This window comes from Mirounga angustirostris, unplaced genomic scaffold, assembly GCF_029215605.1.
Source record: "Mirounga angustirostris isolate CCGP_5_RB_7025 unplaced genomic scaffold, mMirAng1.0.hap1 SCAF_6, whole genome shotgun sequence".
Classification (NCBI taxonomy): Eukaryota; Metazoa; Chordata; class Mammalia; order Carnivora; family Phocidae; genus Mirounga; species Mirounga angustirostris.
This window is the reverse complement of record NW_026991714.1, coordinates 24,364,800-24,378,604: the sequence shown is the minus strand read 5'-3', so window position 1 is coordinate 24,378,604 and position 13,805 is coordinate 24,364,800. Positions and strand designations below refer to the sequence as shown.

General features: G+C 52.1%; 1 protein-coding gene across 10 annotated transcripts in view; it reads left to right on the top strand.

The window, feature by feature from the left end:
• SRGAP2 (SLIT-ROBO Rho GTPase activating protein 2) overlaps positions 1-8,867 on the top strand; it is a 227,820-nt gene extending 218,953 nt beyond the window's left edge. For 4 of the 10 annotated variants that reach the window (XM_054507924.2, XM_054507923.2, XM_054507922.2 and 1 more), the window contains exons 22-24: positions 2,860-2,898; positions 3,113-3,437; positions 5,526-8,867. In XM_054507924.2, coding sequence (XP_054363899.1) covers positions 2,860-2,898; positions 3,113-3,437; positions 5,526-5,909 — 748 coding nt within the window. In that variant the 3' untranslated portion in view covers positions 5,910-8,867. Of the gene's footprint in view, positions 1-15; positions 757-2,859; positions 2,899-3,112; positions 3,438-5,525 lie in introns of those variants that run through there. The other 6 variants (XM_045876931.3, XM_064593903.1, XM_064593907.1 and 3 more) reach the window with 5 other exon arrangements.
• Positions 8,868-13,805: the final 4,938 nt, after the last annotated feature.

Below are 13,805 nucleotides of genomic sequence, written 5' to 3'. Positions count from 1 at the left end.
TTACCCAAATAATAGTCTTTGATGTCTCCCTGGCCCTTCCTTGTCCGTCCAAAGAGCCAGCGTCGTGTGCGTCTTCCACTAGGCTCACGTGACCCCAGAGGGGTTTATTTGGATACCATGTGTCTGTTTCCTGCCCTGGCCGGTCAAGGAGAGGAGACCACTCTGCCCGCCCCCCGCCCCCAACAAGGAAAGCTTTGTCCCGAGCTCTTTAATCATTGCCTAACCCCCAGCTCCCCTCTGCCCTTTCATACCAGTAGAAATCACTGTCCGTGTTTTCCCTGTTGCTTTAGCCCTGTGTCATCGCCCCCTGTTAGTCCCTTTGCAGATTCCCATTCCTGTCCGGCAGGCTCTTAACTCTGGCCCCAGCTTTCATTGTGGCTGTGAGCAACATCCCAGGGTTCTAACTCCACCCACACCCGATCTGGCCGGCTAGAGGGATTCCACGCCTGTGTGATGCAGCCTCCCCTAGAGACATTCAGGTTATTGGAGAACTAATCTCATCTCAAGGGGCCAGACACCAAGTCCCCAAGCCTACAGACCTCTTTTCCGCCAGACCCTGAAACTTGGCCCAGTGCCAACGGGATGACAAGCCCCAGGGCGTTCCTGATGAATATGGATTGCAGATGATGTACAGTTTTTATTCCCCTCTGGCTTTGGAGGAATGAAATGATTTGCACATTGAAAACCTGTTAACCGTAGCCTCTGGACACTGAAACTGGAAGGAGAATAAAAGATGCTTGTTGTTTTTAAACTGCACCAGGTCGCCCAGATCTCTTGGCTTTCTTCCAACCAGACGGTAGCAGGGGGAGTGGTTGGGGCACGTGGCTCTTTTCCATCCTTCACCCTCAAGTTAGCAAAGTCGCTGATTCAGCTCACTTAGTGTAGGTATAATTTAAGCCAGACCGGTAAAAAAAGAACGAGGATTTTATTTCCCTCCAGCCTAGTGCCCTGCTGGGAGGGTGAGCTAGTAAAAAGTAACTGTGGACTAATCACATTTTCTTCTTTATTTACAAGTCTATGTTAATTATAATCCTATAATCATAAGGTTGTAAGCCTCTAATTAACCCGGAAACCAAGGCGGGGTTGGTGGAGGGAGAGTTCAATAATTAGTTAGGTACATGTTTCTAAGCCATCATATATTTGATGCCATTTGTACCAAGAAATTGTACAGGATAATAGCTGAAATAGTCAAAAGATTAACGCCAGGTGGAAAGTCAAAGGTGGCTCCCTTGAACTCCTTACTTGGTGATGTCAGGACGGGGTTCTCAGAGGACACGGTCTCCTCGGACGCCAGCTAGTCGGTGGGCGAGTGGCAGCCCCTGGGGCACATCTTGCCCCGAGGAGTGACTGCCCTTCCAGCCTCCCTGCCTGCCCCACACGTCCGTCCCTCCTTCCCGGGGCCCCGGGTTCCCTCGCACCCCTGGACCTTTGCATCTGCTGCCTCCCCCACCCCCCCACCCCCAGTCAGCTCCTCCTCTCCCTTCAAGACGTAGCCTGAAGATTGACCTCTTTGGGGAAGCCTTTCTGCCACCCCGAGGTCCTCGGGGCTGAGTTAGGTGCCCTCGTTCTGTACTCCCACAGCAGTTTTGAGTCTTTCTCAGGACTCAGGCTGCACTTGGATAACCCACCAAGCTGAGCATCTTGAAACCAGGAACTCTGCCTTCCTCTCTTCACGTCCCCGGGCCCTGGCCAGGGACCTGGCCCACACCAGCCGCTCCACAATCTGCCTCCTCAGCGGTTTGAGCTTTGTGAGTCAGCCATCCTCAAGTGGAAAAAGGAAATCAGCAACGAGTTATTTGGGTGTGGCATTCAATTTAATTTCACACATTTAGTGAGGGCTCACTGTTGTGCCAAGCGTCCGTGCTGGTTATTCAGAGATGAAGAAGACCGTGCCCGGCCTCGGCACTCAGTCCGGCCGAGTAAATGCCATATAGACAGGTAACTAAAAAGCAGTGCCATCGAAAGCTCTGAAGGAACAAAAGAGGGAGTGATTGCTTCTGCCTGCCCTTGGACTTGGGGTACCGGGGAAGAGTCATTTCAGCTGGGCCTTATAAGACTCCGAGAACATCCTTCTTCTGCTCAAGAATGGCTGACACCCACGGTTCGATGGCCTGAGCAGGCAGCTTCAGGGAGTGTGTGCCGGGTTCCACACCAAGCCCCGATGGAGAAGACCTGACCGAGTGAGCGGGACCAGGACTGGCTTAGGACCCTGGCTCTGCCACATAGCCTAGCTGTCTGTCTTCAGGTCCTACCCCTTCCCTTCCTCCACCTCAGCTCCGGCCTCGGCCTTCGTCGTCCTTAGTAGTTGCTAGATCAGAGCTGCCCAGCTGCCGTCCCAAGCCAGAAATTGTATTGCTTCTTAGATTAGGTCCTTGGGAATCTGATTCCAAGGGAAAAAATGAGATTATTCAGCAATAGGCAACACCCAGGCTACTAGGACTCTGCCAAGCCGTCTTGTAGGAGAGTCTGGGCTGAAGGAAGTTGGCTCAGAGCCAGGGCTCAGCCCAGTGCTGGGTGACTTAGGGTCATGTAGATGTCTTTCCACCCTAAGAAAATGCACAAACTTGGCCCTGGCCCTGCAGCATTGCAGCCTCTTGAAAAATACTCTGTCCCATGTCTGCACAAGAGGGAACAACGGCCTCTTGCCAGAGCCCAAAATGATTACAGTCCCGTAGCTGGACTGAGAAACATGCTAGAATTTGGGAAGATCAGCTCTCCTCTTGCCTTCTTGGTGATGGTGAGAATTTTTCTCCCACCTGGGCCTTTAGGTTTCCGTTCAAAGCAGGTAATGGAGGGGGCCTTTCTGCGAATCTGTCTCCCGTTAGAAACTTTCACTTAATCAGACATTTTTCCTGGCAGCACCTTACATCTCGAGAACTCAAAGCCCACAACCACCAAGTAAGTATCCGTTTCTCCTTTGCCCAGGTTGGGGGTGGCAGGGGAACAGAGACACAGAGAAAGCAAGGGAAGGTGAGGCCAAGGAGAGAACGTGCTGTGTGTCCCTCTCCTCCAGAAGCCCCTGGGTGCCAACACCCGCCCCTCTCTCACTCGCCCCAGCTTCCTCGGGGCCAGGGCTCCCTGATCACGCTGCCCTTTCTCTTTGTGATTGAAGGCAAAGGAAGCGGCCAGAATCTGGGAGCATCCGGAAGACATTTCGGAGCGACAACCATGGGCTGAGCAGTTCCCTGACTGACTCGGCCTCCCCGGGGGTGGGGGCTAGCTGCCGCCCATCTTCCCAGCCCATCATGAGCCAGAGTCTCCCCAAGGAAGGGCCAGATAAGTGTTCCATCAGTGGGCATGGGAGCCTCAACTCCATCAGCCGCCACTCATCCCTGAAGAATCGGCTGGACAGCCCACAGATCCGGAAGACGGTGACAGCAGGAAGGTCAAAGAGCTTCAATAACCATCGGCCCGTGGACCCTGAGGTCATTGCACAGGTAAGGGGGGGCTTCTGGACACCCGGCGAGCGCGTCTACATTTGTCACTCCCGTGCAGCACAGCCCGCGTTAATTACGATGGGCCTGGAAACGGCCCAAGTTTGTACATCACATACCGAGTTCAGGGGCTGCTGGACATCTGGACCCGAGAAGGCAGCTTTCTAAGCAATTCTCCAATCCCACTCTCCCCAAGAAGAATTCGGAGACAGAATAAAAGCATTCAGACTTCTTGCTCGTGTACAGGCTATTTGCAAGAAGGGGCTTGTACTTTTTAAAGCCAATAGTTAGTCTTCTGATAGAGTCCATTCTGCCCAAGTTTCGGGTTTTGAGAGCCTGGTAGGCTTTCTCGAAGCCGTCCGAGTGTCAAGGCTCAGATGTAGTCCTGGCCATTTTTTCTGTCACCGTGCCCATCCCCCTCTCCCGTTCCCTGAGGCTAATCTCTGGTCCCTAATGGGAGGTGGGGGATCCATCAATAATCTGCTTCTGGTTTCATGGCCCCAAAATACTCTGCCGCAGGGGGCACAGGCACCAGAGGGGTTTCCAGCCCACGTCTCCGGATGCAGGTGGGCATGAGCTCCCTGGTTATGGGGCCTTCCTTCCGTGTATGCACCACACTGACAAGTCTCTGTTTTCCGTGAACTGTTAGCGATCCAGCCCCACCTCTAAAAATCCGACTTCCGGGGCCACTCCAGGCAGTTCACTCAGACGCCTCTCCCAACTCTATAATTTTCGTTAGACCAGGTAGGAGCTAAGGGCTCCCCGTTGCCCTCTTATGTTTCAACTGAGCTGAGATTCTCCTCGCCCCATCTTCCAGGGGGCAATAGAGGCTGCGTGTGGTCTCTATTGGCTTAATTGTGATGCTCTGCTTAGGGAAGGTGTACCTGGCAAGCACAGTATTAAGCTACGGGCCTGAGATGTCTTGCTTCGCTCGCCGTCTACTTCTGTGCCTCTTCTGAAGCTCTTGGCTGCAATCTGCCTTGAACCGTGGGACTCCTCCCAGCTCCCTCCTGAGCCCGGAGGGATACATTCCCGGTGCAGACTAGCTACAGAGCAGGACTGAGGAGGGAGATGATGGAGTTCTTCCTGAGCATTTTTAAGGTGTGAGAACATCATAGGGATCAGTGAAAATCACCGTCAACAGAAAGCATAGATCACCCTGTAAGGGCCAAGAAGCCTGAACCAGGGTCTTTGCTTGGAACATGTAGTCTTTCCACGTGAGCCTGATTCCAAGGGAGGAGGCCTGTGGTGGTTTGGGGGTGCCAGACACAAGTGTGTGGAGAGGTGGGGAGGGAGCTGAGAGGTCTCCCTGAGGGGCAGCTGGCTGTGGACAAAGGGTCTTTGGTTCTGCTATTTCCTGAGAGCTGGGTTGTTCCACTGTGACTCGCAGGAGGTGATTCACCTGTGTAGCTGGCTCCCCCTCCTGGTCGCTCTTCGGTCCCTCTCATGGTGACGGGTGGAGGGAAATGGCTTCCTCAAATTGGGCACTCTGGTGGGGTGGGGTGGGGTGGGGTGGGGGTGGGGTGGGGTGGGGGAGGTGTCCTGATGAATCTCAGGGCCAGGGTTCTGGAGCCTTTCCTCAGCCCTTGACCCTTCTCGACCTTTGGTTTTGAAGTCCAGGAAAACAAAGATCATACTTGATCTCTACCACTTAGTAAGAAATCGTTTATTATGTACAATTTCAAGCATACACAAAAGTAGAGAGAATTGGATAATAAATCCCACGTACTCATGACCAAACTCCTGGCCATTCTTAATTCAGCGACCTTTCCCCTCCGCACTGGATTATATGTCATTTCACCCAGAAATACTTCAGTGCCTACCTCTAAAACCTGAGGACTCTATTTAAAATAACATCTCAGCCACTCTTTTCTAAAGGAGAAAAAAAAAAAAATTTCCTGAAAATGAGATTTTTTTTTCCCCTTCCCCGCATTCTGAACATTCATATGTTTAAGGATTTGGGCCAAGTAAAATAATCTGGACATCTCCCTGCAGTTGGTTTCTTCGTGATTTGGCCTGTGCTGTTGAAATAGGATCCTTGGGGACTTCTCCCTACATCGGCCTTACCTCCTCCTTTTTCCTGTTTTGCAGGATATTGAGGCAACTATGAACTCTGCCCTGAACGAGCTGCGCGAGCTAGAGCGGCAGAGCAGCGTCAGGCACACCCCTGATGTGGTTCTGGACACCCTGGAGCCCCTCAAAACCTCCCCGGTGGTGGCCCCCACATCGGAGCCCTCCAGCCCCCTGCACACCCAGCTCCTCAAGGACCCCGAGCCTGCCTTCCAACGCAGTGCCAGCACCGCGGGGGACATCGCCTGCGCCTTCCGGCCCGTCAAGTCCGTCAAGATGGCTGCCCCCGTCAAGCCGCCGGCCACACGGCCCAAGCCCGCTGTCTTCCCCAAAACAAATGCCACTAGCCCTGGTGTCAACTCATCAACTTCCCCACAGTCCACTGACAAGTCTTGTACTGTCTGAGGGATGTAACTTAATCGTTCTAGACAAGGGGACTGGAGGGACTGACTGTTATTAAAAATCTTCCTATTTAACTAGCTTGGGGACTTCAGTTGAAAATTAGATTCTAAGTTGTTCTTGCCGGAATTAGCCTTCCCATCGCCCAAAACCTTGAGAATGAAGCCCTCGTTATCACCCTGCCCTGCCCTTCCCGCTGCCCTCCGCTTCTCCCCGTCGTCGTAATCCAGCCCGCTGCAGTACATACTGTTCTTAGGTTAGCCAGAGATAGATTTTTCCATTATCAGGTCACTGTGAAATCTGGCACGGCGAGTCACGAGGACACGGGTTCACGTCTCCGTCCCCTCAGACACAGGGGATGCCTGACCAGATGGTTGGCTACTGACAGCCAGCTCTCAGTGGCATCTTGTTTTGGGTACTGACTATAGAGAACCATATATAGTCCATTCTTCGTTTTACACACGCACACGCACACGCACGCACACAGGTTTTTTCTAGTCTCTGGCATGTGTAGCCTCTCCTGGTCCCAGACCAGTCTCTTTGTAAGTCAATGTGGCAGTTCAAGCAAGAGCCACCAGGGGCCTCTGTTTCCATTACAAATCTTGTTCTGTCTGGGCCAGAGAACCTAGCCTTTGAAATCTCTCCATTATAAAAAATTGAGCAGGATGGAACTCAATCCTGTAATCTGTTTGGGGTTGGGGGCTTTCTCTCTGTCTTCTCTCTATTGGTGTGAATTGGTCATTGGTGTTTGCTTTTGCTCTCCTCCATCCTCTAGGACTACAACCCAGTCTTTTTATAAAACTTCTAAAGTTTTTCTGAATGTATAGACATTTCTCGGTTCCTGTCTTTGTCTCTGATGGACCATTTTCCATTTAAGACATTTTCCTATATAAGACAGTTTTATTGCTGGTTCCTTTTAGGATAAAGAGTCTTAAGAGAGTTTTATTGTGTTTATGGCAGGTTTGGAAAAGGTGAGAAATGGGTCCTTCTTCCTCCCACTTTTTTGGGGCACTTAAGACAATATTCATTATCCTGTTCAAAAATTAAATTCAGCTTTGCTAACCCCCAAAGTGTTCCTGAATGAAAATGTAACCTAACTTCACCTCTCTAGTTTGGCTTATTCTCTATAAGATCTCTCTTCAGGGACCAACAGGGGCTTGGGGAGCCCTAGTTAGATGAAAGAGAGATATTACTCCTTAAAACCTGTTTTCTTTTATCCAAATAAGGACAACTAAGAGAGCTTCGGCCTTACAGGCTCTAAAGTCTTCCCGAGGCTGGAATCTAACAAAAAATTGGATGCTGAATATTTAGGCCTTCTGTTGGCCTTTTTTTCTGGTTCTCCTCCCCAAAAAGCAGAAATGATGCCCTTGCCTACTTTAATCGGTCTCTAAACCTGGTGCCCCTGGTCCCGGCTTCCCTGGCTTCATGCTGTCGTGGCAGTACCAGGGCTGGGGACAGTCACACTCCCGTTTCGTGAGTCTCAGACAGCTACGTGAGTTAAAGCTGAAGCTCATTCCTCTTCTCTGTTTCCTGGTTTTAAAGCTATGCTTTTAGCCTTATTTTCTATAGGTCAGGAGAGGTGGTGGGTTGCCATTCAGATAGGAAAATCTGAGTTTCCTTATGTTTAGCCTAGAAGATTCCTTTTGGACCAACATTCTGAAGTTGGCAGTTGGTGCTATGGAAAGTGGTAGGATTTTCCTCATTCTGGGTGAAGGGAGGAGGAGATTTGTGGGAAATTGCTAATTTTTAGAAGGCTAACCTGCAACACCAGGAAAACTATCCCAAGAGCTAGAAAGGAGAAAGTGAGTCAGCCTGTGAGAAGCGACCCACAGGCCTCTGGATTCTTGGCTTTTGTTTCTCTGTCCACTGGCCTGTCCTTGTCTCTCACGTGGACTTGCACAGGTCTTGAGCCAACAGGGGCTTTCGGAACCAAGGATCTGTTTCCTTGATGAAAATGGAACCCCTGCCCTTCACTTTACATTCTTTTTGATCCAACTGATCAAAATTGGTACCCATACCTGCCCTTTCTCCCTCCTTCCAGCACACTCCTCTCTGAGAAAGTCAAAGCAAAGCTTTCTGAATGACAAAGCTTTGGGCCTATTCTGTTGTTCCTGCCTTATTTCTCTTGCAGCCCTTGTACATGACTTGTGTCCACCATCCCCTTGGTCAGTGTCCATCTGCTGATCCGCATCACGAACTGGACAGTGTGTGAGTGGCCACCTACTCCCCCCCCCCCAGCTCTGGGAGCCAAGTTGTCTTCCCCTCTCTGGTGCTCCTGACACTTGTGAGACAGACCTGTCGAGAGGACTAGGAACCCACAGAAGGAGCCTCCTCGGCAGAGCTCCTGCAGTCAACTGGAATTCAGGTTGCACACTGTGATTTTTACACCGAAAAGCCAAAAGGAGCTGGCCATCCAGGGCCTAGGGAGACCAGTCTTCCTCAGATCTGCTCGCCTAAACCAGCATGATGCTTCAGAGAGCCCTGCTCTGCCCCTTGAGGCATGGATCCTTCTCTTGGTGTGGACTCATGGGTCAGTCTTTGGGGGAACAGAGGTGGGGTGGGGCTCCCAGCATCCCAATTTGGAAAAGAGAGGAGTTTGCAGCCAGCAGAGCCTGTAAACTGGAAACACTGGTCTCAGCCAACCTCCTCAGGGCGCCCTGGTTTCTCCCCAAGGAGAGGAGAGGACACCAGCAACAGGATGAACAGACCATCGGAAGGGCTGGTGTGTGTGTACTCCACGTGCAGAAGAGAAGTTTAGATCTTCCAGGGAATTGCAATGTTGTGGCGTCTGACTTGTATGTCACGTTTGTGTAAAATGGTATATTCTTTAAAATAGTGTTGATAACTGGAATATTGTATGTATGCTTGGAGATGCTTTGTGTGAACCTAAGACTGTCACTCAACAGATGTTGGATTGGGGAAAATCCAAAGCACAACTTCAAAATAAAATACGTTTTTAGGTTTCGATGCTGCAGTTCATATCCCTTTTCCACTCCCTGAAATCTCCAGCCCAGGAGTCCAGCGCCCAGGAGGAAATGTGATTCGTCTGTGCCGATAGAACCCTGCCTGGCAACAGGAGAAATGTGACCTCAGAAGCCAACCACCTTCTCCCTCCCAGCAAGGCGCAGCAGAGGCGCATCTGGAATGTGGATTCCCCCTCCCCCGCCAGCATTATGTGTGAAACCTAAGAGGTTTTGTAGAAAGTCTTCTAGCTCCCCATTGGGCAGTCTGTTGCCGTGAGAACCATTTCCTTCACAGAATGCACCCACCCTGTTTTCAGGGAGGACCATTCTCGTTTCTATCGCCGGTCAGATTTCCCCACTTGGAGGAGTGGGGCCTGTCAGGTAGCTCGCAGGTTTTGCCAGCCACAACCAAGGGTGACTGAAGGTTGTATTTCTTGCCCAAGCCAAGCCCTGAGTCATTCTGCCTATGGATGCCCCCTGCCTCTGGGAAAAGAGCTGACCCCTAGGCTTGTGCTGTTGGTGTTGAGCACAGGGGTGGGGCACACAAGAGTTGCTTTCTCGCCTTTAGATTTTGATTCTAGCAGATCATAAGCTCAAGGGTGAAGTTAATTAAAGGTAGCAACTGATAATGCATCCAAGGGCTTATGCTTATTTTTACCGGGTTTATTCCAGAAGCCCCTGGGGAGGGATCAGATCTCTCATATCCAAGGGGATGCCCAGTGTTCAATGGTAATATGAGGAATCCTACCCTGAGCCCTGGACCAGACACCATACTCTAAAGTCCATCACTTCCATCTGGCTCACGCCCTTCCAACCTGTCATCTCTTCCCCCTCCTTCATTTTAATAGTAGAGTTCCATCTTGAGCTTTTCTTGCTGGTCCCTTGGTCCTGGAGAAGTCAAAGACGAGGCTGTCCTGCCACTCTGTGCTATGGGTGAGCTCTCCACTCCTGAGTGTAGGTGGTGACCTGTGAGATGGAGCTGGTTTTTTTTTGTTGTTGTTGTTGTTGTTTTAAGATTTTATTTATTTTAGAATGAGAAAGAGCATGAGAGGGGAGAGGGTCAGAGGGTGAAGCGGACTCGCTGCTGAGCAGGGAGCACGATGCCGGACTTGATCCCGGGACTCCAGGAGCATGACCTGAGCTGAAGGCAGTCGCTTAACCGACTGAGCCACCCAGGCACCCAAGATGGAGCTGGTTTATAAGCTGTGGGCAAAGGACCAAGGAGGCTTTTCAGAGAGCCCAAAGGCAAAGGTGGGCTATTGTGGAATATCCTCTAATTGATTTTTATATATTCAGATGGGAGCTTGATGGAAGCTAGTGACAATGAACACAGTTGAAAACAGGCCCATTCCACCCAGATAAAAACCCAAAAAGGAGACCAGGTGGATATGAACTTAGGAAATGGCCTTAGTGAGTATCTACTCTAAACGTTTATCTCAACAGGTACATGAAACTTCTTTTTATTCTGGAGTTAGCTATCTTCACATATTGCACGTGCCAAAGACTCATTCCTCAGTCAGTCAACAAACTAAGCCTCCCTGTGTGCCAAGCACTGTTAGAAAATATCAAGCAGGAGAAACAGATAATGGCGCTTTCTTTCTGGTGTGAGGGAGAACAGGTAAATAAGCCAAGCAGGACTCTGAAAATGAAACAATGTAATGGGTCGTTAGTGTCTGGGGAAGGAGTAATACAGTCAAGAAATTCCGTGCAGCCTGGGAAAGCTGAAATGACTACTAGACGTCCAAATAGAAATATCAAATAGACTCTTGAGTATATGATACGGGGTTTTAGGGGCGGATCACACCTGCACAGAATTTCAGGATCTGTTTTATTATGGAGATACTCAAATTACTAGATTCCCAGGAAGAATGTGTAAATGGAAACAAAGAAGGTCCCAGTAATTAGAAATCCAGTAGAGAGGAAGGCGCCGGCAAAGACAGAGGGAGCAGGGGACAGGTAGGTGCTGGGAGAGCATGGTGTCAGGACAGGTTTCAAGGAGGAGGGAGGCTCGGCGGTCAGATGCCAGGGGTAAGATGAGGCCAGCTAGAGAGGCAATCATTCTTCGGTGACGTGGAGCTCTTTCAGTAGATGGGAAATGGGTCAGATTAGAGTGGGCTGGGCGGCCTCTGGGGAGGGAAGGGGAGGTCAGGGAGTCTCGGCAGCTCATGCAAAGGCACGGTCTTGAATGGGGAGCTTCGAGAGGGACCGAGGGACCAGGTTTTTGTCTTTACAATGGGCTCTTTGGGGCATGTTTGCTCCAGAGCAGGAGCCAGTGGGAGGAGAAGAAGGAACGCGCAGGAGAGGTTGAATCACAGAGCACAGATGGAGGGGCTGGTCAAGGCCATGGGAAGAGGCCCTTCCGTCTCACTAGAGGGAAAGCACGTGCGATGCAAGGCGGGCAGTGGATGTGGGGGTGAGGAGATGATGGGGTTCCCTTTCAGTTGCTTCTTGTATGTCAGTGAAGTTTACGGCAAAGGCTGTAGCTGAGGGTAGGAGGGAGTGGTGAGCAGGAGGCTTGGAGAGTCAAGCGAATGAGGGAAGTGCTTCTCCCACACCAAGAAGGACAAGCACTTGGTGGCACAGGGCTCAATTCCCCTCAGCGGCTTGGTGCTGCTCCCATGGCCCCTTTCCCCACTCCCTGGGGGAGCGGTGCCAGGTCTGGCTGCCGAGAGCATCCCTCCTTCCTCACCCTGCGCTCCTGGCTAGAGCTGACTGATGAAGGTGGCAGGAAGCAGGGCTCTGATACCTGGTCACTCAGCCCCTCATCCATGTGGGAGCGTGGCAAGTACACCCTGCCCACCTCTCCCACATACCTGCCTGCTCTCACCCTTCTTCCCTTTGAGGTGCCAGACAGGTGAGGCAGCTACGACAAACAGGTTCAAGCCATGTAGGGGCAGAAAAAGCAACAAGTATTTATTCAGGGCCCACCAGGTAGCAGGGACGAAATCTCACTTTGCTCTTACACCGACTGTCTGAGAAAGGTTGGGCGACTAGGTCATGCAGAGCAAGGGGAAGAGTGAGGACTCCAACCTCTGATGGTAAAGCCCCTGCCCTTCCCACTACACCCGCGGCCTCCCTTTGTAGAAGGTGGACGTGTGCTTTCTCCCTGAGAGCGGCCATCACCCGCCTCTTCCCACCTCTGGCCCTTGTCCTACCTTTGGATTGCCACTTCTATTTCTAGGACTCCTCAGAGCCACTCAGGAAACTGCTGTGGCCTCTTACAGACTTCCTCTTCCCCTCAGGAGCCCGCCAGGCTCCCGTGCCTTCCCCACAGTGAAACAAGGGCCATGCTGCCCAGCTGGGACCAGAGTTTGTCCACACAGAGGATGTGACCTCATGGAGGATGCCCAGCGGAACTTGATCAGTCACCACACAGGGCTTCAGCCCACCTCCCCTCCCCCTTCTCTAGCCTTACCCCAGGTGGTGCCCTGTCCTCACACCTCCGCGCCTCTGCACCTGTTCCCCCTGCCTGCAATGCCTCACCTCCGACCCCCAATTCTCCGCCTCACTCCCCTGCCTCCGAAGCTTGGTTGAGCATGCTTTCTCCTGGCAAGCCCTTCTGGAGACCACCCTGTCTCTGCTACCCCCCACTTTGTGCCAGGTTCACATCACCACCAGCTGAAGTATGTACCCCAGAGCTTTCACCATGCGGGCTGAACCCTGGCTCTGGGGGAGAAGCCTAGGTCTTACCCTCGTGTCCTCAGCCCCCAGTGCCTGCTTCCCAGCAGCTGCTAGACACACGTTCACTGTGTTTGAGGGTACCTAAGACCCTGGGAAAGACAGACTGGGCTTGCTGGAGAGAGAAAAGTAGGAGTGCTGGTAAGGACGGAAAGTTCATCAGGGAAAAATGAGGAGACTCTTAGGGATAGGCTGGCTTCTGTTGCAAACCTCTGGCTTAAAACAACAAAGGTCGGTTTCTCATCAAAGGTACATGTCCCTTGTGGGCCAGCAGGGGGCTCTGCTGATGACAGTCACGAGGGGACCCAGACGGAGCAGTCACCAAGTCTAATAGAATCACAGGGTCAGAGGGCAGGCGGGGGTGAGGTCTTGCAACAGCAACGAAGGGCTTTGGTTGGCCCCGCCTCAGCAGAGGGTGCCAAGGAAGTGCAATTCTCCCACTGCCGGGCGGTGGAAAGCTGGGAATCCTGGATGGAGAGCCAAGGGTCCCGGAAGGTTCTTCCTGCTCCTGCTGTGACAGGCAGCAGGGCAGCGCCTGGGGCCGGCCCCGCAGCAATGCCTCGGGCTGCCGGTTATCAGCAGGTGTATCTGCCTGAGCACCCAGTTCTCAGCCGGGCTCCCGCTCTGGTGTCACTGTGCTAGGGGTGGGGCTACCAGAGGAAACCACCAGGTGTTGCCATGGGAAAGTCCCTCCAACATTCTCTAGAAACATGGGATTTCCTGGTTTTAACCATTTCTTATCCAACCGCCATCTCGCAGTTGACCAGAACAGTGCAGACCTCTCCAGTCTCCTGGGACTTTGCGTGTCCTGACTGGGAAGGTGGCACACCTGGGTTCCAGCCCCAGCAGTCTCTGAAGGTCACGGGCAAATTTCTAAAGGTGTGTGGGCCTCAGTGCCTTCGAAGTCTGTAAAGCGCTTTCTTTCCAGTTTCCCTAGCATTTCCATACCTATTTTGCCAAGTCATCGACACAACCAACGGAGTAAACGTTACTAACCTGGGATGAAAAAACCGGGAAGGGATGTGGGCTGTGCTCAAGGTCACCCTGGAAGACATAACCGGGGTTCCAGTGTTTGCTTGTGGGCCTCTGCAGGCTCACTGGGAAGATGAGTCAGACCCAACTCCTGGAGCGGCTAGGCCTGGGTCCTGGACCTCCCTGGGGCTCCGGGGTGTGGGAACTCCGTCTTCCCAGGCGGCGCTCCACTTGGTTAACTTGCCCAACCTGCTCGGTTAACTGTGGGCCAAGTCCTGGACTTCCCTGC